At 47.7% G+C, this 20000-nt stretch overlaps 2 protein-coding genes across 6 annotated transcripts in view; one reads left to right on the top strand and one right to left on the bottom strand.

Annotated features, from left to right (window-relative positions):
* Positions 1–5839, top strand: part of fmnl3 (formin-like 3) — a 43637-nt gene extending 37798 nt beyond the window's left edge. For 2 of the 5 annotated variants that reach the window (XM_062541241.1, XM_062541236.1), the window contains 3 exons: positions 509–632; positions 1603–1733; positions 3732–5839. In XM_062541241.1, the coding sequence (XP_062397225.1) occupies positions 509–632; positions 1603–1694 (216 nt within the window). In that variant the 3' untranslated portion in view covers positions 1695–1733; positions 3732–5839. Of the gene's footprint in view, positions 1–508; positions 633–1602; positions 1734–2217; positions 2267–3731 lie in introns of all 5 variants that reach the window. The other 3 variants (XM_062541240.1, XM_062541239.1, XM_062541237.1) reach the window with 3 other exon arrangements.
* Positions 5840–6534: 695 nt separating this feature from the next.
* lrp1ab (low density lipoprotein receptor-related protein 1Ab) overlaps positions 6535–20000 on the bottom strand; it is a 115147-nt gene continuing 101681 nt past the window's right edge. Inside the window, 22 exon segments of the mRNA XM_062541235.1 lie at positions 6535–8633; positions 8788–8932; positions 10080–10173; positions 10269–10339; positions 10781–10882; positions 11212–11383; positions 11898–12059; positions 12690–12857; positions 13179–13316; positions 13556–13732; positions 13981–14100; positions 14497–14603; positions 14701–14885; positions 15489–15781; positions 16201–16320; positions 16608–16745; positions 17039–17179; positions 17565–17687; positions 17794–17916; positions 18197–18329; positions 18486–18592; positions 19866–19982. Coding sequence (XP_062397219.1) covers positions 8496–8633; positions 8788–8932; positions 10080–10173; positions 10269–10339; positions 10781–10882; positions 11212–11383; positions 11898–12059; positions 12690–12857; positions 13179–13316; positions 13556–13732; positions 13981–14100; positions 14497–14603; positions 14701–14885; positions 15489–15781; positions 16201–16320; positions 16608–16745; positions 17039–17179; positions 17565–17687; positions 17794–17916; positions 18197–18329; positions 18486–18592; positions 19866–19982 — 3074 coding nt within the window. The 3' untranslated portion in view covers positions 6535–8495.

Genomic DNA, 20000 nt, shown 5'->3' with positions numbered 1-20000 from the left:
TTAGAGGCAAACGCATAGATCAGAAGTACTGAAGTTACTGAGTCAGAGTTATCATGACGTAGAGCCAAGACAGCACAATCATGAGCAAACTCAGTTGTATTACGGCAGTGAGAGTTTTGTGTGTGTGTGTGTGATGGGAGAGTGAGATAGGGTGTGAGTGTGATGAGAGAGTGAGATCGGGCGCGTATGACTCCAGCAGTGAGCGTGTTGTGTGTGTGTGTGTGATGGGAGAATGAGATTGGGTGTGTGTGTGATGAGAGAGTGAGATCGTGTGTGTGTGTGATGAGAGAGGGAGATCGGGCACGTATGACTCCAGCAGTGAGCGTGTTGTGTGTGTGTGAGATGAGAGTGAGATCGGGCGCATATGACTACAGCAGTGAGTGTGTTGTGTGTGTGTGATGAGAGAGTGAGCTCGGGCGCGTATGACTACAGCAGTGAGCAGTGTTGTGTGTGTGTGAAATGAGAAAGTGTGATCAGACACCTGACCTCCGTCTCCCTTGGTTACCAGGCCCAGGTGCAGAAGAAGCGGCAGCAGCAGCACGAGCTGATCGCCGAGCTCCGGCGGCGGCAGGCCAAGGACCACCGGCCCGTCTACGAGGGCAAGGACGGCACCATCGAGGACATCATCACAGGTGGGCCGGCCAGGGCGCGTGCTCACGGCGGCGGTGGTGGCGGCGGTGTTGGCACTCGTGCCCCCGCTGGCCCCCGCGCCAGGATGACCGTGGTGGTGCAGAGCTCCAGCCAGCAGCAGTGCACCATGTGCTACGTGCTCAGCAGCCCCCCCGCCTCAGAGCCGCACAACACCACGCAGTACCACTTCAGAATCGGCTGAGCGCCTCACGGCACAGCACAGCGCAGCTTTAGATCTCAGGGAACCCAGTTTTTTTCCGTAGTGGTCTGGTACTTTTAGTCTGACACTGTAGCTAAAGAGACCAATATCGTGGTAGTTACCTTCTCAGAGCCTTTTTTTTTAATAATTTAAGGTGATAGTTAGCTTCTCAGTACCTTTTTTTCGTAGTTTTAAGGTGGCAGTTACCTTCGCAGAGCCTTTTTTTCGAAATTTAAGGTGGTAGTTACCTCTCAGTCTCAGAGAACCAGAAGAAAGAAACGTTATGTACAGTAGGTCCAATTATTGTGTGCAAGAGGGAGGATAACTTCTATCCACATTAATGTTGATGTTTTAATGAACCTCTGTCCTGTACTACCAGCCATGTCATCTCACGGGTGTGGAGCGGTGTGGTTTGTGTTTAATAATGATTAACTCTGTAATATAATGAAACATGCTTGAACTGGGCCAGTCTGTCTGGGACACTAATGCCAACTCTGTGGAAAGGTGACGGACAGGGAGAAATTGGGGGGCGGGGGGGTGCTTGCTGCATGGGTACTGGGGTTATACTCAAGTGTGGGAGTGAGTGGTGAGTGTGTGTGGAGAGTGTGTGTCTCTGTGTGTTTGTTTGTGAGATGTGTGTGTGTGTATATGTGTATGTGTGTGTGTGTGTGTGTGTGTGTGTGTGTGTGTGTGTGTGTGTGTGTGTGTGTGTGTGTTGAAGGTATGTGTCGGTTGTGGTGTGTCTCTAACCTTGGCGCCCCTCCTTCCCTCAGTGTTGAAGAGCGTACCCTTCACCGCCCGCACAGCCAAGCGGGGCTCACGGTTCTTCTGCGAAACCAACCTCTACGACGAGTCCAACTGCTAGCCCCAAACCCCCACCCCACCCACAACCCCTAATGCTAAGGTTGTCTGGTTCTACCTAAGTACCCCCCCCCCCCACCCCTGCATGTCCTTTCAAACTCGCATGACCCCCATCACCACTACCTCCAACACCACTACGCCCCCCCACTAACTGAGGTTCTGTCACACAGGGATGAACCAATGTTTGCACTCCTGCCATCCCAGGCACCAAAGACATGGGCCGGCACCGAAACCCCTGAATGAGTCATTTCGGGTTTAGGCATAAAAAAGTCAAAGTCAGAACCGCATAATTATGCTCTCGCATAATTGCGCTGATATTTACACATATTGCACACAATTGCATCAGCACAACTGTGGGTGACTGGTCGGGTCCAAGCATTCCACCGAAATGACTCAATTTGGGGTTTGGGCTCACACACACAAGGCCTATGTTGTCTTTGTCGGGTTATTTGGTTTGTCCTTCACTAACGTGGTATGGTAGCCTGCTGTTTTTCCTCCACCAATAACCTTTTATTCTGCCTTTTCAGCAGACAGGGGGATTGCTCTGAGTTAGTTGGGTCTCTTCCTAATACATGGGTAAGGAAGGCAGCTTGGAGCTCGGCCCCGTTGCGCTCCTGTAACTGTCTGCCTGCCTTTTGTCGTTACGCCAGCTGGCTGCTTCAGCAATACAAAGGGTTCTTCAGCTTCATTCACATACGAGGAAAATATTACGCATTAGCGGACACAACACAGGCCTGGTCTCAATGCGGCAATTGCTCTGTCGCTAGTTTGGGGTTTACTGTAACAAGGTTTAAACTCCAACTCCTGTTTAAAACCGTGTTAAACTCCAAACTAGCGACAGAACAATTACCCCAATGTAGTCCTCTCCTATTCTCAGACCAGTGTTGGATGGGTAGAGGCTACATACTCGTCCTCAGCCAGAACATGAAGGGATGTTGGAACTATTGAGACCAAGCTGACAGCATACACGTACTATGGCAATGCACATCCTCATTTAAATAGAAAGCTTGTGAATGCAACCTGAGATACCCAAATGTGCCTCATTTTATGCAAAACGATATCGCTGTATGCAATTGTGATCATCCAAAATCAAAGAAACTATTCCAGAAATGACAAGGAAAAGGTGCCCACCATTGTCTCTCTCTCTGTGGAAGGGATAACAGTCGGCAAGTGATACCCTCAGAACATCTCTCTGTGTCACTGATCATGTCTGTTGCATGTGTCTGCATGGATCGCCCTATGTCTGTGTGTGTGTGTGTGTGTGTGTGTGTGTGTGTGTCGCTTTTGACAATGTTCTAATCTGTCCGCCATGACATGTCATGTTCAGATGCTAACTGTCACGTCCAGCATGCCATTCCATACTCTCGTCCTCAAACTCCTCAGAGTGGTGAGTGGAGGCCAAGAGCACTTCTGTCTCGTGTGGCTCAGTACAGTAATTTCCCGCATATAAGCCGCGTTGTGTAAAAGCCGCAGGATAGTGTTTTTTGCCAGTTAAAAGAAACAAAACTATATTAACACCATATTAACTGCCCCCTTGTATTAACCTCATAGCTAAAGAAATTTTGCAAAATCAATGTATTAGCCGCAGCTAATAGTCGGGAAATTACGGGTAACACTTTTAGTATAGTGTTCTAGTTGATAGCACAACCTGACGGCCTCCACTCCAATACCTCCTCGGAGTTTGTTGACATTCAAAATGTTTGTAACAGCCTGTGACTATCAAAGACAGCCATTTGTAAAACTTTAAGTGGGTTACCTAATATGCTTTGGATAGTTCAGTGCTTTACTGTCTCTTATTTCCAATTCCAAAAGTTTAGGCCAAAGGTATTGTATCCAGAACTCAGTGGTAACCCACTCTACTTAAGTCATATTTATTATATTGGAAAGACAAATAGAAATGTTGTCCACTACATTCACATTCAAATGATGACCTGTATTTGACAATAGACAATCATTTCACAGGAGGCATACAGGCTGAGCTAACTTAACCAGAGTGGTTTGTCCCGTTGGTCTAACGCCTCTCTCCGTTGCCCACCCGCAGATCTCCGAAGCCAGCCCTTCCTGCGAGCTGACGCGGTGATCCGGAATGGGTGGAAGCGACCCTAAACACCCTCTTCCCCCCTCCTCCTCCTCCTCCTCCTCCTCCTCGTCCTCCTGCTTACACCTCCACCCCTGGGTGTGCTCCCTCAACCCCTTCGTGCTCCCCTCTCGCCCGATGTTGCCTCTCCCTGCAGATTACACTGACTAAAAGAAGACAGAAGCATTGTGATGGGTTTTTTTTTTTTTTTTTAAACATGTGGGTGGTGCATTTTATTTCATTTATTTATTTATGGGATTAAATTCCTTAATGGACACTGCACTGGAGGCTCTCTCTCCCCGTTGGCTAACAAACAGGCTTAAGACCAGATTGAGTATACTATTAGCTGGACGACCACTTCTGCTCTACATGCAAACAGAGAAGCACACATTTGGACACACACCAAAGTGAGAGAGACACACTCTCACACAAGCTAAGAGTGTGTGTTTAGAGTTTGCCAACACAGGAAAGAGGGCTTCTGTGGGAACCCCTGTGAACGAAGTCCATTTTGTATCCCGAACGTCCAGAGGAACTGTTGACAAAATGGCCAGAGACAGACAGTGCGTCGACCCTGAAGTGCCTGCCAGCAAAGATCCCATTTCCACTAACATGGATTTCCTCATATTGTGCAATCCAAGCAGGACTGTTTCTGTGTATCGGAGGACAGTCAAGTCAAGGTTCAGAGGCAGAGCAGCGAATCCCCTAACTCAAGTTGCTGTGGATTGCCAGGAGATGTGTCTCCTCTCTCTCTCTCAAAGGGACAGCAGCCTAGCATGGGAAATGATTGGTAATGGCTTCGCTAGTCAAACCAAACCTCTTTTTTTGTTACTCCGTTGTCCTTTTATAGAAGTGCCTTGTTATTGTGACAGTATTATTTCTTAAATATGTTGTTTAAGTCTGGTTAAAAAAATACTTGTTTTTTAAATGTGCTTTGTATAATAACATTGCTTAAAGTGCTGTACATACATATGCAAGTTTTGAAGTTGAGTTGATTAGACAGAATGTGCATTCCTATGATGAATTTTAAGTCTTAATTAAGGAGCATAGTTACGTGCCTAACGAGAAAGGAGTCAACTCTCACTCTTATTGTTATCGAGCGTCAGATGGGGACTGCACAAAGCGTGATGAAGACTCCCGCACACGTCCCCAGGAAGACCACCTCCTTAGACAGAGCACATTCTCATACCTGAAACTTTGTGCCTTTATTTGCCCACGACAGCCTTGAGCTACCCTGTATCTGTACCTTTACAGAAATCCACAACAATGTCTCTTACACCCCCCCCCCCCCCTCAATATGAGGTTAAGCCTCCAGAACTCATCACTGTTCTAGAATCAGATAAACAGAATTGAGGTGAGCTAATGAACTGCGGAACTTACATGTCGGTTTGTTTTTCGGTCTCCTTTGACAGTTGAGGATTTACAAAGGGGATTGCATGACTTGTTTTTCTCCCCCATGATGACTAAGGAGTCGATTACTTTACATGCCCATTTTACAGATATGTACTGTATCGTAATCTCTACCGAGTTATAACATGCAAACTATGTCCAGCCTTCCGTGGCCAAATTACTTAGTGAGAAGCCTCGGTGATGTTCTCCAGAGCTGCGTCTAATGGAGAGTCTCTTGGCTGTCACTGTTCTCCCATTAGTTGCCTTCAGTCAGGAAGTGGATGGGAATAAAAGTTAATGTGGGGGATTTGAGCCCATCGCTGGAACCATTTGGAGTAAACATCTCCCCATGTCATTTGAAGCTGAAATTGGGACCTTCGGACAAAGCAATTGTTTAAGTCAAAACAACCATCGAATAAGCAAAATGATTGTGATTGTATTCACAAATAGATTTTGTTTGAAAAAGGGACATCACACTACTTGTATTGCCTTAATGTTTTGGACAAACAGAAGTATATGCAACACTACCCTGACGGTGGGGAACTTCTAAACATATATATCTTTTTTTTTCTTGTAAATTCGTATGAGAATTTGGAAAAGCATTTTTTTTTCTCAAAGAAGATTAAATTGAGCCTGATATGTGATGCATGTTATCTTTGAGATGACAATAAAACATCCAAACAACATTACTGTAGCTGCTGTGACTAACTACTCATTTTCTGCCTGATGTCCATGAATTACCACTCAAGAGTGCCAGACTAACTGCCACTGACTTGCAGTCCCCTGCAGATACACCAGTAAGGGACAGAACATTATTCACTTCAGCCACATGGACTATAAACATTCTGGTCCGGAGTTAGATCCCATGACATTTAAAACACAAAGCCGAGCCTATAGGTTTTAATTCCGATTTCGCCGCTGTACCGGTCTCTTATCAAGCGTGTAGGCCTACTGCAAACATCAGCGCCAGGCCGTAAACATCTGCTGAGACACAGTTTGATGTCTCCCCACTTTGTGACCTATGTGTAAACAAAATCCGGAAAATAAATAGAACGCGTGCATGTTTTTACAGCAGGCCCTCCTGCCACAGTCATTCCGTAAACCCGGCCAGTTTTCAGAATGCCACACCACTCTTAAATGCTTCTTAAACACAGAAACCAGTTCTATTTTTCTGTCTTTCTTTATTCTTTGAATTATAACAGTCAGTTTGTGAGGTTTGTGTACTTGCTGAAGTATTGCAGTGAAGGGTGTGCTCGCTAAAAGGACTAAAGCTTCATATGTTGCAGTTATAAAAATTATGCCACAATAAAAACAATCACATTTTTTAAAAATAGTATATAAAAGGCCCAAATGAAACCAGAAAGATGACCACAGAGACAGATTTAGGTTTTTGTAAAAGTGTCTTATTTTAACCTTTGAGAAAGTAAAATGATTGTACTAATCCATCTGATCAAAATAAAAAACAACAAAAACAAAAACAAAAGAATGAACAGAGCAACATCACAGAAATGAGAAGGACAGATTCAGACGTGTGAATACTGTTCAAAATGTGTCCAATAAAAAGCCAGAGGGATTTACACGTACATTTTGTTGGTATTGTATTTTTTTTTCCGCTTTTTTTTTTCGTGTTACATGCATTAACATATGGAAGTTATGGCTAGTCACATCCATTAGAAGCAGCAGCAGCCCAGTGACGAGCTGTCTGGCTGAGCTTGACAATGGATCAGGCAGACGAATGGTGGCGTTAGCAGCAAGGCATAGCATTAATATGTGTGGTAGTGGGAATGCTAATCAAGAGAAAGAGGGCTGTATTTGCACAGGGACGTCAGCATCAAACAGAATGCCTCCTAGGTAGTAGCACTGGCTGACACAGACAATCACCTATCAACTTCGTACCCAAGTAGAAAATAATAAAAAATAAACACAGCTTTAATTTTGTTTATTAATGCAACGAGTGTGCTCTCCCTGGACAGCCCCATCCCTCCATGGGTTACACTGACGCATGTAATGGGGATTCAAGATGGAGTCACAGTTCCTAGGAGAGGTGACGAGGGAGAGCTTCCGAAGCCTTAACCTGAACACACATTGACAGTGCCTGAGAGAGGCAAAAAGCTTGACAATCATTTTCCTTTTTTTCCCCCCCGCCTTCTGTCAATCTCAGCAATTCCTCGATCACGACTGGGACGAGTCCCAGTCTATCCCAGCGGTCCCAAAAAAAACATTTGACATTCCGAAAACCAAGGCCACAGATAAAACAAACACACAAACAAATGAAGAGACAACCCTGGAATGTTCTCATCGTCATCCAACTAGCACAATTACATCATCCAGCCACTCAACGGGCTCCCTTTCTGTCCATCCATCCATTCAAACAAGTCCAGACAGTATCCAATCATTTGTTTATCTCTAAAATAACCTTGAAGAGAGTATTAAAGCAAAACAAATACATACTGCTATTTTTTTTACGGATGTTTGAATCCCTAGGTGTATTTTCAAGACACTAGGTTTATATATATATGTAAATATATATATTTATATATATATAAATTCATATCTGTGCAAGGAGAAAAAAAAAACAATCATTTTAAAACCAAGTTCTCTGAGCTATGGGTATGGAAGTAAAGATGCGGACCCACTGCTTCTTACTCATTTTGCCCCCTCCCCCTTCCACTCACACAGTCACACACACAGTCACTCACTCTCACACACTCACGCAGTCACACACACTCCCTACCTCTGCATCTAAACATCCAGCAGCAGTGAAAGTGTGTGGGGGAATCTGACCCGACTCATGGTTTTCCCCATCCCACTCACATTTTGTTCACAACACACTTGGCGATTTTCTTTTCAAATGGAACAATGGCTTCTATACAATTCATACAAAAATAAAGTTGAAAAGAAATAAAAAAGAAAGTTGTTCCAATGCTGTCGTCGTTCATATGTTATATTAGCACAGAGGTAGTGGCTAAATGAAGGGGTCGTCGGGAATTGACTGAAGTTAGGTTGAATAGCAAGTTGGTGAGCAGAAAAAAACAAAAAGTAAAAAATAAAAAACGTATAGAAAATGTTCTGTTTTCTTCCTGTTCACCAGAAGAATTTTCCTCAAAGAATAAAATATAATACTGCAATCACATACAAAAGTAGTCCTTCATCTCTTTTTTTCCTTTTTCTTTTTTCTCCTCCTTTTTTATACATTTTGTACAGTGTTCTCTCATTGTTACTGTGGTTGCTGCTTTTTTTTTTTCTTCTTTCTTTCCTGTTTTGTAAAAGGCATTAGACGGGGGGGAGCGGGCAGGAGGTTTTTTTTCGTCGAGCAGCGCCGTGGCTGTTAGCGGTGGACCTCTACGCTAGCGGGTCTCCCATGTCGTCGTCCGTCGTGGAGAGGAGCTCCTTCTTCTCGTCGGTGCTGGCCAGCGAGTTGCGGCTGTTGTGGGCGCCCATGTAGAGTGTGGCGTACACTGGGTTGGTGAAGTTGGTGGGCTGCAGATTGAAACAGGGGAGAGAGAGAGACAGACAGAGAGAGAGAGAGATTGACACTTAGTGCTTAGTCAGATGCTTTGCAATTTGGAGGCTGAGGTTGAGATGGGGAAGCCTCTTAGGCAGGATGTGTGTACATGCGTGCATGTGTGTTTACCTTATCTGGATCCAGTGCAAAGTCAGAGTCCAGCAGCTCCCCTGCATCGTCGTCTGGATCTCCCTCGTAGATCTTGTAGGCTGGGTTCCCGATCTCTACATTCATGGCCCCATTGGGCATTCTCTGGTGCTGGAAACCCTTGGCCCTGTGGAAACACGCAGCGTGTGCAGACCTGGGGTCAGTTGGCTGTGGGCGCCCCTTCCCCTCCTTAACTCTAACTGCGACGAGCTAAGATGGCCACAGCACAGGACACACAGTACTGCAGGCCTCAAACGCAAACCACACATGCACTCATTTTTTCTCTCCCTCTCAAACACACACCACACACACACACACACAATCACGAGCACATAAACCATCCAGCATAGAACACAAATGTACACAGGATACATTTACAAGCAGTTCCAATGAGCGAAAGAGAACCCTTTGCTTCCCACTTCATTGGAACCACCGGACATGTCTGCACAATAGAGCTTCCACACAGAAGAGCTCAACACATCCAGCTGACAAACAGCAGCAACAGGTCAGTCACAGGAGTTTCTACACACACACACACACACTTAGTGTTCCTCAGAGCTAGAACACTACAGCAGGTACACAGGACATCAAGACTACACCTACCCTCACACACACACACACACACACACACACACACACTTATATATCAATCTCCATCTCAAGCAAAGGGTAGAAGGAGAGGATAGAGACTGGTAACAGGCAGATCTATTTGAATAGATCCCATGTGTTAAAGTCCTGTGAGGATAGGGCTACTACTGGGCAACACACTTAGAGACCAGCCGAGAGAGAGAGAGAGACAGAGAGGGAGAGATGAAGACTAGGAGAACAGAGAGACATAGAGAGAGAAAGAGAGAGAGAGAGAAAGAAAGAGAGAGAGAGAGATACACAGAAAGACATGAAAAGCAAGCCTAAACATAGGACACACACACACACAGCCATATAGAGAGGAAAAGGAAGGAGAGGAAGAGAGGGGGGGAGGAGGGATGCATGGGGCCCTGTAGACTGTTAAAGAGGTTACCGCAAGCGTTGGGAGCCTGACTTGCCCGGCCTTAGAGACCTGAAGGATAGGAGAGATGCAGTTAATCACAGGAGAGAGAAAGAGAGAGAGTGACAGAGAGAATGATCATGTGAGAACCAGAGAAATAAGAAAGAAGAACTGGAGGATGTGGCGTTGGGTGAAGATAGATAGGGGGCTCCTCTAAGAGAGTGCAATTGCATCGTGGTCGCAGGCTCACGAGGGCTAGCGCCCCCTGCTGGTGCTGGAGTGTACTCACCCTCGCATTCTCTTCTTGTACCACATGAGGGCGCCCACCACCAGGAGCGCCAGCAGGAGCAGCAGGAGAACTGGGATGACGACAGAGGCAGCGTCTGCAGGACAAACAGACGGTCAAGTCAGCTCAAGACACCACATCTGGGCACAAGGCAACAGAGGCCACTGAGAGGACACTACAACGGCTACTCACTGGTTTGGCTGTCGGGGCCTTCCACAGGAGACACCGTCAGACAGCGGAAGCCGCTCAATCCGTCCTGACACCTGAACACAGACACACAGAAACCCACAGATCTGAGAGGTCAAGACTGAACAAAGTCAAGGCACAGCAGCCCTTCAGAAACAACAAATTCAAGGAGTTTCTGGTCTAAGAGCGCATTCATCTGGAGACTGAACTTACCTGTATTCCCTGTATTATGGAAGAATAAAGACTGAATGAGGCCCCCTGGTGGCTAATATGACACCAGTATGGCATTGTCTTCAGGAGCATGGAGTAACAATATCCAGCTACCAGTGACCCTCTGACCATCACTACAGGCTTAGGCACCACCCACAATATCTATATATACATTTGACACACACACTATTTGTCTGTGTTTTCTTCCTGCACTTTCCAGACAAGCATGACATAACAGAGACATATGGAAGTGTTGAGTTAAGCTACTGAGTCCATGTGCATGTGAACCTCCGCAGCAGTAGTCTTACCTGCACTGAGGAAGCAGTGTGCGGGAGTCGATGGAGCACTGGCCATGCAAGCAGAAATCCCCACAGGTAAAGCAGCTGGGCTGGGTGCGCCCATTGGGGCATCTGTACAGGGAAACACACACACACACACACACACACACACACACACACACACACACACACACACACACACACACACACACACACACACACACACACACACACACACACACACACACACACACACACACACACACACACACACACACACACACACACACACACACACACACACACACACACACACACACACAGGGAGGGACATGAGAACAAAGCCTTTTAGTTGGACCAGTTGGTTGTCATTGTTTGGTTTTTCAACTGAGCCTGCGTGTGTGTGTGTGTGTGTGTGTGTGTGTGTCATATGTTGGTGCCACTGGCATGAGGCGTGTTACCTGCAGGCCAGCTCCCTGGCGGGCGTCGTGATGCACTCTCCGGTGCCGCAGTACTGGCAGCGGTCCAGCTCACAGCGCGGGCCTAGGAACTGGGGTGGACAGCGGCACTGCCGCGTGCCATTGGCCGACTGCTGGCACATGCCATTGTTCTCACAGAAGCCTTCACATTTACCTGCCACGGATGAACACAACAGGTAAGACACACACACATCTTCATCTATATAGTGGACCCTTATCCAATGGCATCTATATAGCAGACCCTTATCCAATGGCATCAATATAGTACCGGTAGACCCTTATCCAATGGCATCAATATAGTAGACTCTTATCCAATGGCATCTACATAGTAGACCCTTATCCAATGGCATCTACTGTATATAGTAGACCCTATCCAATGGCAGAGCACAATCTAGAAGACATAGATGAATTTTTCATCCTGTATTGTGTGGCCACAGGTTATGCTCTTGGTGTTGTTGAGCACAAACTAGTCGAGCACCAGCTTTTAACCAGCATTTTCCAACCACCTACTTCTACCGAGATACACATATGAACATTTGTACAGTAGCATATATAAAATATGCATATTTGTAGCATCCTTGTCTAACTAGGTTTGTTTATTGTTGAGCTGACTGCTGTTCCATGGCCCATGTCTGCAGCTGCAGGGCATGATGGGAAGGATCACTTACTGTACTGGCACATGTCTCCCAGGAACTCTGGGGGGCATTTGCAGGTGGGCTGGTTGCCCTGGTTGACTGTGCAGTTGCCCTTGTTCTGGCAGTAATCCTTACACGTCCGCTGGTTACACGTGGGACCCGTGAAGCCATTCAGGCAGCGACAGGTAGGAGCACCTGGGCAGGGAGAGGAACAGAGGGAACAGCGGGCACAGCGGACAGAGAGAAAGAGAGCAGAATTAAACGGATGACAACAGAACTCATGTCATGAGCCAAGCTCACCAAACAGCCATGGATGAAACAAAAACACTTGCTACTGTTGTTACTCTTGCCAGGTCATCAAGGACCCCAGACACCCCAACAATGGTGTGCTACGGCTGCTGCCCAGCTGCCAGGCCATACTGCAGCACTCAGAACCAGGACCAGCAGCCTCAGGGGCTCCTTCTTCCACCAGCCAATCAGGCTCTGATACACCACCTACATTCTCTTAGTGTTTCTAGTTATTTTTCTACTGTTCTTAGCTGTTGCAGGTCAGGTTTATTGATCCCCAAGGGGAAACTCAAGAATTCAAATCTGAATATGAGAAAACCTCAACAAACCATACATTATTCCATTCCCTGTTCATCATACCAGTATTGCCATGCACAGTATGGAGTAAGTCCAAGAATCTGGTGTCATACTATATTAGGAAATATGAGTGAGTGAGTGTGAGTGTGAGTGTGAGTGTGTGTGTGTGTGTGTGTGTGTGTGTGTGTGTGTGTGTGTGTGTGTGTGTGTGTGTGTGTGTGTGTGCGTGTGTGTGCATACCTGAGGGTGAGGGGGAGCAGGTGCCTTTGTTCTTGCAGTAGTCCCTGCACTGGTTGACCTCGCAGCGCTCTCCGCTGTAGCTGGTCTGGCAGCGGCACTTGGGCTGCTTGTGGGGGTTCAGGAAGCAGCTGCCTCCATTCAGGCACTGCAGGCTACACGTCCCTGGGCCTGGAGACGCACGGGGGCAGAGAACCGATGAGTGTGTGAGGGCACGAGAGAGGACAACAGAGAGCTTGGGCCTCTCTCGTTCGTTTTTTTTTAATTTATCCTCTCTTCCTTCCTCGGTCCTCGTTCCCACTGATTTAGATAAAGAATGATGGGGCGGCAACAATGGGATAGTCTATCCAGGGTTATAGATCAGTGGGAACGAGCCTGGAGGACTGAGCATCGAGGATCGACCAGAGAGGTTGAGAAGGGGCCACAGACTCCCAACGTACTGTAGGAGGAACACTGAGCAGCATTTAGCACTGGTGTGAGCGGTGCACTTACTTGGTTGTGAGGTCGGTGGAGGCACCTCCACACAGGTGCCGTTGTCCTGGACGTGGTTGTTTGGACAGACACACACCGGACCCGTGGGGCTGAGCAGACACAGCCACTCACACTTCTTACGGTCACATGGGTTGGTCACTAAAACACACACACACACACACACACACACACACACACACACAAATAAATATGTCATGCAATGTGCAAAGACCAGGGAAGGCTACAGTTTATGACGTCCTAATCATAACCACACACACACACACACACACAAATAAATATGTGATGCAAATGTGCAAAAACCAGAGAAGGCAACAGTTTCTACATTCTAATCAAAACCACACACACACACACACACACAAACACACACACACACTTACTCTCGGGCTGTTTGTAGCGATGGTAGAGGACAATGTCGGTGGCATGGTTGATGCCGGTGGTCAGGTTCTCCATGGAGCCCTTGCCAAACTTGTTGACGCGGAAGACGTAGTTGTTGATGTACGTCACGCCGTAGATGTGGTCCTCAAACACGTCAATGCTGAACGGGTGCAGGAGGTCTGGAGAGGGACGACGAGACCATGAGACAACGAGACAACGAGACAGAGGAGTTCAGAACACACACTCAATATCATCTGTGGCCAGAACTATCCACCAATCCAGCGCTGGAGTGTCTGGTCAGAATCAGAATCAGCTTTATTGGTCAGCTTTGCGTAAACAAACAAGGAATTTGACACCGATTCACCGTTGCTCTCAACTAGAACAGTATAAAATTGAATGAGCTATTAGTAAGCTATGTTCACTCAACTGTTCTTGAGGCGAGAGACGGCGACGACGGGGTCGGATCCATCCAGTCGGACGCTGCCGATGACCGAGAGCTTGGCGTCCGCCCAGTAGAGGCGCTCGTTGAGGTAGTCCACAGCCAGGCCTACAACAACGTGAGATCAGGAGAGAGTCAAGTCAAGTCAAGTTTATCTATATAGCGGATTTCATATACAGAGGTCATTTAATGTGCTTTACATAAGAGAGAGGGGAGAAGAGAGGTCCAAGTAAAGACCAAACAGGCTGCACATAAGCATATGGCATCACAGGCGGACATCCCAGGCTCAGAGTAAAAGTCCTGTATGCCAAGTATTTGATCCAACCATTTAGTACATCAGCTCATCCTAATTAGCTGCCAGGTAGATCAGATAATTAGTGATATCACCTGTATTAAGTGCACAGGTAGAAAGAATATATGGCAGGACTTTTACTCTCTGGAACCAGGAATGTCCGCCTCTGGTGTTATCACAAAGACAATATGGAGGACAAACTGTATCATCACCTGTTGGCCACTGGATGTTCTCGTGGACCAGAGTCTGTCTCATGGTTCCGTCCATGGCTGCAGTCTCAATCTTGGGATGGTTACCCCAGTCAGTCCAGTACATTCTCCTGTAGACGAGAGCCACACGGTCAGTCAAAACTGGACCAGAGAAACAGATGTAGAAACATTTGGATAGACTTGGCTGTGAGCGAAGCGGCATCATACCCTCTCTGCGGATCCACCACGATGGCGTAGGGCTCGTCGATCATGCCCGAGATGAGGGTCTTGCGGTGCTGGCCATTGATCTGGGCCACCTCGATCACGTCTCGGCCCGAGTCGGTCCAGTAGAGGTTCCCAGCCACCCAGTCCACTGCAAGGCCTCGAGGCATTTTCAGGTCCGAGATCTGAACCTAGTTAAAACACAGCGGAGCAGCAGTTTATTCCGAGGCCTAGTTTTTGGAGTTTAAAAAAACTTTCAAAACAAATTTCAATAGTCAAGATAAAACTCTAACTAAACTAAAAACTAAAAAAAAAAACAGATTTTACAGCTGAATTGATTCTATGATCCATGTGTGTTTCGACACTAAATGATTTCAACAGCACATAATACATGAATACATCATGGCCTGACTAATCCACAGCAAGGCTACAGATGGACCCATCTGATTATATTGGAGGAAAATACACTGCAGTTTTACAGAGGAACGCAGTGTTTGCTTAGTCCACGTGAAAAAGGTCGCTGGATGCCAGACCTTTAGCCCCGCAGGACTGCAAAAATACCCCGCGCGCCATCCTGCTAAATATCAGCGCAGGTGCGTGACCTTGCCAACGCGGGCACAACGTGGGCGCAGAATGAAAGCCTCTCGACTAACAAAGGACAATGCAGCGGCAGCAGTACTGCCGCGTCTATTCTGGGCATGGTGCCACCCACACACAGCCCCTGAGCCAGCTGCTGCCCCGACCCGAACCCCACCCCGCTGTGCCAACGTCTCCGCGCGGCATTGCCCACCAACCTGCAGGCCGGAGTCGGCGCCCTCGCCCTGGCGCCGCTGGCGGTGGGTGTTGGATACGGGGCCCGAGGAGGAGGAGGCGGCGGGGGGCAGCTTGTAGGAGGAGATCCTGCCCGTGTGCCAGTTGGTCCAGTAGATGCTGTTGGTCTTGATGTGCACGTCCATGGCCTCGATGCGCACGTTGGCGTCGCCCTGGAAGGTCTGCTCGTACACCCAGTTGGGCACGCCCGGGTCCAGGCTGCGGATCTCGTTGTCGTCGGCGATGTAGAGGATCTGCTGCTGGCTGTCCCTGTGGCCTGGGCGATGAAGAGGAAGATGAGGATGAGGATGGATGGAGAGGAGAGCAGGAACCACAGGAAGGGGGGGGGGGGGGGGGGTAGAGGAGAGGAGGAAGAGGAGGGAGCTCTTCATATCACCATCTCTCACAGTGACACACTGAAACACGCTAGCCAAAGCTCTGATGAATGGCCCTGGAGTTAGTCCTCGGTGTTTTTACGGCAAGACAATCTCTTCTTGAGAGTTACGGACTCATGAAACAACAAGGCATTGCTATAAAAGAGGCAGAATCGTACATCAAGTATAAAATGACTTTGGTTCAGTAGCTTTTCTACATAATATATTTCCACACTCCCGTTCTGCGGATGGATATAAATAGCACTGACTAAAGCAAACAAACTATGTCATGATGACTGCACCATCTCCGGGGGGTCCTTACCATCAGCCTTGCATGTGTCATTGATCTTGGTGAAGTGCTTGTGGCAGCTGCACTTGTAGGAGCCCTTGGTGTTGTTACAGATTTGGGAGCAAACTCCAAACTGGAGGCACTCGTTTGTGTCTAAGACAAGGAAATAAGAAGAAGGCCAGAAGTAGATTACAAACATGACACAGATCATGGCAGTACATGCAACAGAATGTGTGTTGTGTATATGTATGTGTGTGTGTGTGTGTGTGTGCATGTGTGCGTGTGTGTGTGTGTGTGTGTGTGTGTGTATGTGTGTATGTGTGTATGAGAGTGTGTGTGTGTGCATATGTATGTATGTGTGTGTGTGTGTGTGTGTGTGTGTGTGTGTGTGTGTGTGTGTGCATGAGTGTGTGTGTGTGTGTCTGTCTGGGTCCCGTTACCATTGCAGATGTTGGGTGCTATGGTGTGGAAGCCGGGTTTGCAGGAGCAGAAGGAGTCGGTGCCGTTGGTCACACAGTGGGCCTCATCGCCGTCCCCACAGTGGGTCCTGTTGCTCTTACAGTCATTGACCACAGTGCCTACACACACACACACACACACACACACACACACACACACACACACACACACACACACACACACACACACACACACACACACACTTTTAATACTCACCCTCACACTGAAACAACCAAGTCCAATGCTATGGCACATTTGATTTGTAAATAAAAAATGGATGTGATGGTGTTATCAGATGATGGCAAACATGAAAATAAAACAGTTGTAGGAAACAGCTGTTTTTTTAATTTCCTTGAATACCACTGGCATGGCACTACAGAGAGAACTCTACAATGGCAGCAGGTTCTATCACCTTTCTCTTTAGTGCAGTTGACCTCATCCGAGCCGTAGTCCTCACAGTCGTTGAAGAAGTTGCAGCGCAGGTTGGAGCTGATGCACTTGCCGTTGCTGCAGCGGAACATGTTCTTGTCGCAGGGCGGCTCCTTGTGGTCACCTGTGGACACACGCTCAGGTCAGCGCTCGGAGTCACCACACTCAAGCTCTAGTGGAGAGGCTTGGGGTCAACCAGAGGTGCATTCAAGTTCACGAACATAGGCGAACGCTCGCAAACATTATTACGTTAGCCTTGAGTCTTTGGCGAACGTTTGCTAACAATCGTAAACAGTCTGAGGAGGTGGTGCTCCGCGAACATAGAGTGGAACTGGACGTGAGTTTACCGAACGCAACAATGCAATTACTGCTAGAATGGAATGTTAACACCAAATAGTTCAAATTTAACTGTTCAAAGAAAACATGTTCACCACGAACGTTCGCCACCGTTTGCCAAATTTGAGCGCACCTCAGGTATCAAGACAAAAGAATCCCTCCCGGACACCTACCACAGTTCATCTCGTCCGAGTTGTCCCCGCAGTTGTCCACTCCGTCGCAGCGCTTGCCGTTCCACAAGCACACCCGGTCATTGTGGCAGCGGAAGTTTCTGGTAGGCGGGCACTGGAAGTTCCCTGTGAGGAGAGATGGAGAGATAGAGAAGAGGGGGAGAGGAGTGAGAGAGGAGTTCCATCCTGTTACTGAGGGACGGAGAGGGAGAGGACAGCCATGACTACTTACGGCACTCCTCAGGGTTCTCGTCGGAGTTGTCCCCGCAGTCGTCCTCGCCGTCACACTTCCAGGCCTGAGGCTTGCAGAGGGTGTTATTACACTGGAACTCATCTAGGGGGCACTGTCTCCCAACTGAACAAAGAGGGAGCAGAAACAGAGAGAGAAAGTGTGAGAGAGAGGGAGAGCGAGTGAGAGAGGATTCCATCTTCCATGCCTTTGTGATTGTTTATTATGGCAACCAAATATGCGTCAAAGGAAAAACAATGCTGTCATATAGGTCATTTCAGTTTATGTGCTTGTTATGTTACCAACACAAATTAGGCTGATATCACAAACACCCTCACACCCATCCAGCCACACACATACACACACACACTCACACAAACACACACACAAACACCCTCAGACTCACCAGTACTGTTGCACTTCTCCTCGTCACTGCCATCCATGCAGTCGGCATCCAAGTCACAACGCCAGCGCAAAGGTATGCAGTGGCCATTCGAACACTGGAACTGGTCACTGTCACATTTCGGTTCACAGCCAACCTATGGACACCACACACACACACACTTTAAATATACCACCTACCTTGCCATATCATGTGACAATTTAAATTAAAAAATTTAATAAAAATGACAAAACGTTGCATTCCATCATGATGGAGGTGTGGCCTGGTGTGGCCTGTGGGGTCATTACAGTACCTCATCAGAGCCGTCCGCACAGTCATGATCTCCATCACACCTCCACCTGCCCGCGATGCAGCGGCCGTTGGTGCAGGAGAACTCACTCTCAGAGCACTTACGTGGCACTGAGGGAGAGACAGAGCGAGAGAGGGAGAGAGAGAGAGAGAGAGAGAGAGGGAGAGAGAGAGAGACATAGAGAGAGAGAGAGGGAGAAGGAGAGAGACAGAGAGGGAGAGAGAGAGAGAGACAAAGCAAGAAACAGACAGACAGAGAGAGAGACAGAGCGATAGAGAGAGATAGAAAGAAATAGAAAAAGAAAATTAGGACTGACAGAAAGCTTTTAGCATTAACAACAACAACCACATACTTCACAATCAGAGCTGCTTGAACAAAACATGATCTGTTCTTTCAGCATCTCAGGGGAAGAGCACTTATCCTCCGCTAAAGGGGCAAGACACACACACACACACACACACACACACACACACACACACACACACACACACACACACACACACACACACACACACACACACACACACACACACACACACACACACACACACACACCTCACTCTCTCTTCCTAACACACATGGACACACGGACACATGGACAAACACAGACACACACACACACATGGACACCAGAGCTTCTCTAATGGAAGTCTGTAGAAGATACTGAACACAGTTAAACAGAAAACCTAGCGGCTCTTTCCACTAGAGGAAGTTAACATGCTCTTTTCTACATGGAAGGTGCTGACACTGGAAGCTTGCAGTGGCAGAGAATGAGTGCTGGATGAGGGGAAATAGGGGGAAGGGAAAAGAGGAGAGCAGGAAGAGAAGAGGAGAGGAGGAGGGTGGAGGAGGAGGAGAGGGGCTGAGATGGGGGGATTGAAGGGAGGGTGGACCTACCTCTGTTTGGGGCCATAGAGGTCAGTGTGACATGAAGCATAAATATAAGATGGAGTGAGATGTCAATGGTCAACATGCGTGTTTACAACACAAGTGTTAAACACACACACTTACTTACATAGAGTACACACACAGAGTGAACACAAACATGCACACAGCACAGACAACACAAAACCACTAGTGTTAATAGGCACCCCAGGGGCAGATCTGATGCAATCTGGAAACACAAACTCCATACACCCTTACACCCACATACACAGCAAGCACAAACATACGCACACACACACACACACACACACACACACACGTACAGACACACATGCACACATTCATAGACACCACGCATGTGCAAACAGAACTGGACACGGCACAAAACCAAGACGCTGGCTTCAGCCTCAGACTCTTTGGGCATTCCTGCAAGTTTCGAAACTGGCCTCACGGCGACGGTCACCGAGGGCACATCGCCCTGGTGACAGAGCCACCTACCACACTGCTCTTCGTCCGAGTTGTCCCCGCAGTCGTTGTCGTAGTCACACTGCCAGCGGCCAGGCACACAGCGGTTGTTCTTGCAGCGGAACTGGTAGGGTTCGCACGTCCGCTCGTCTGCAGGACACAGGAGTG

The sequence above is a fragment of the Sardina pilchardus genome, chromosome 7 (assembly GCF_963854185.1).
Source record: "Sardina pilchardus chromosome 7, fSarPil1.1, whole genome shotgun sequence".
NCBI lineage: Eukaryota > Metazoa > Chordata > Actinopteri > Clupeiformes > Clupeidae > Sardina > Sardina pilchardus.
The sequence above is the reverse complement of the archived record's forward strand: the minus strand, read 5'-3'. Positions and strand labels throughout refer to the sequence as shown.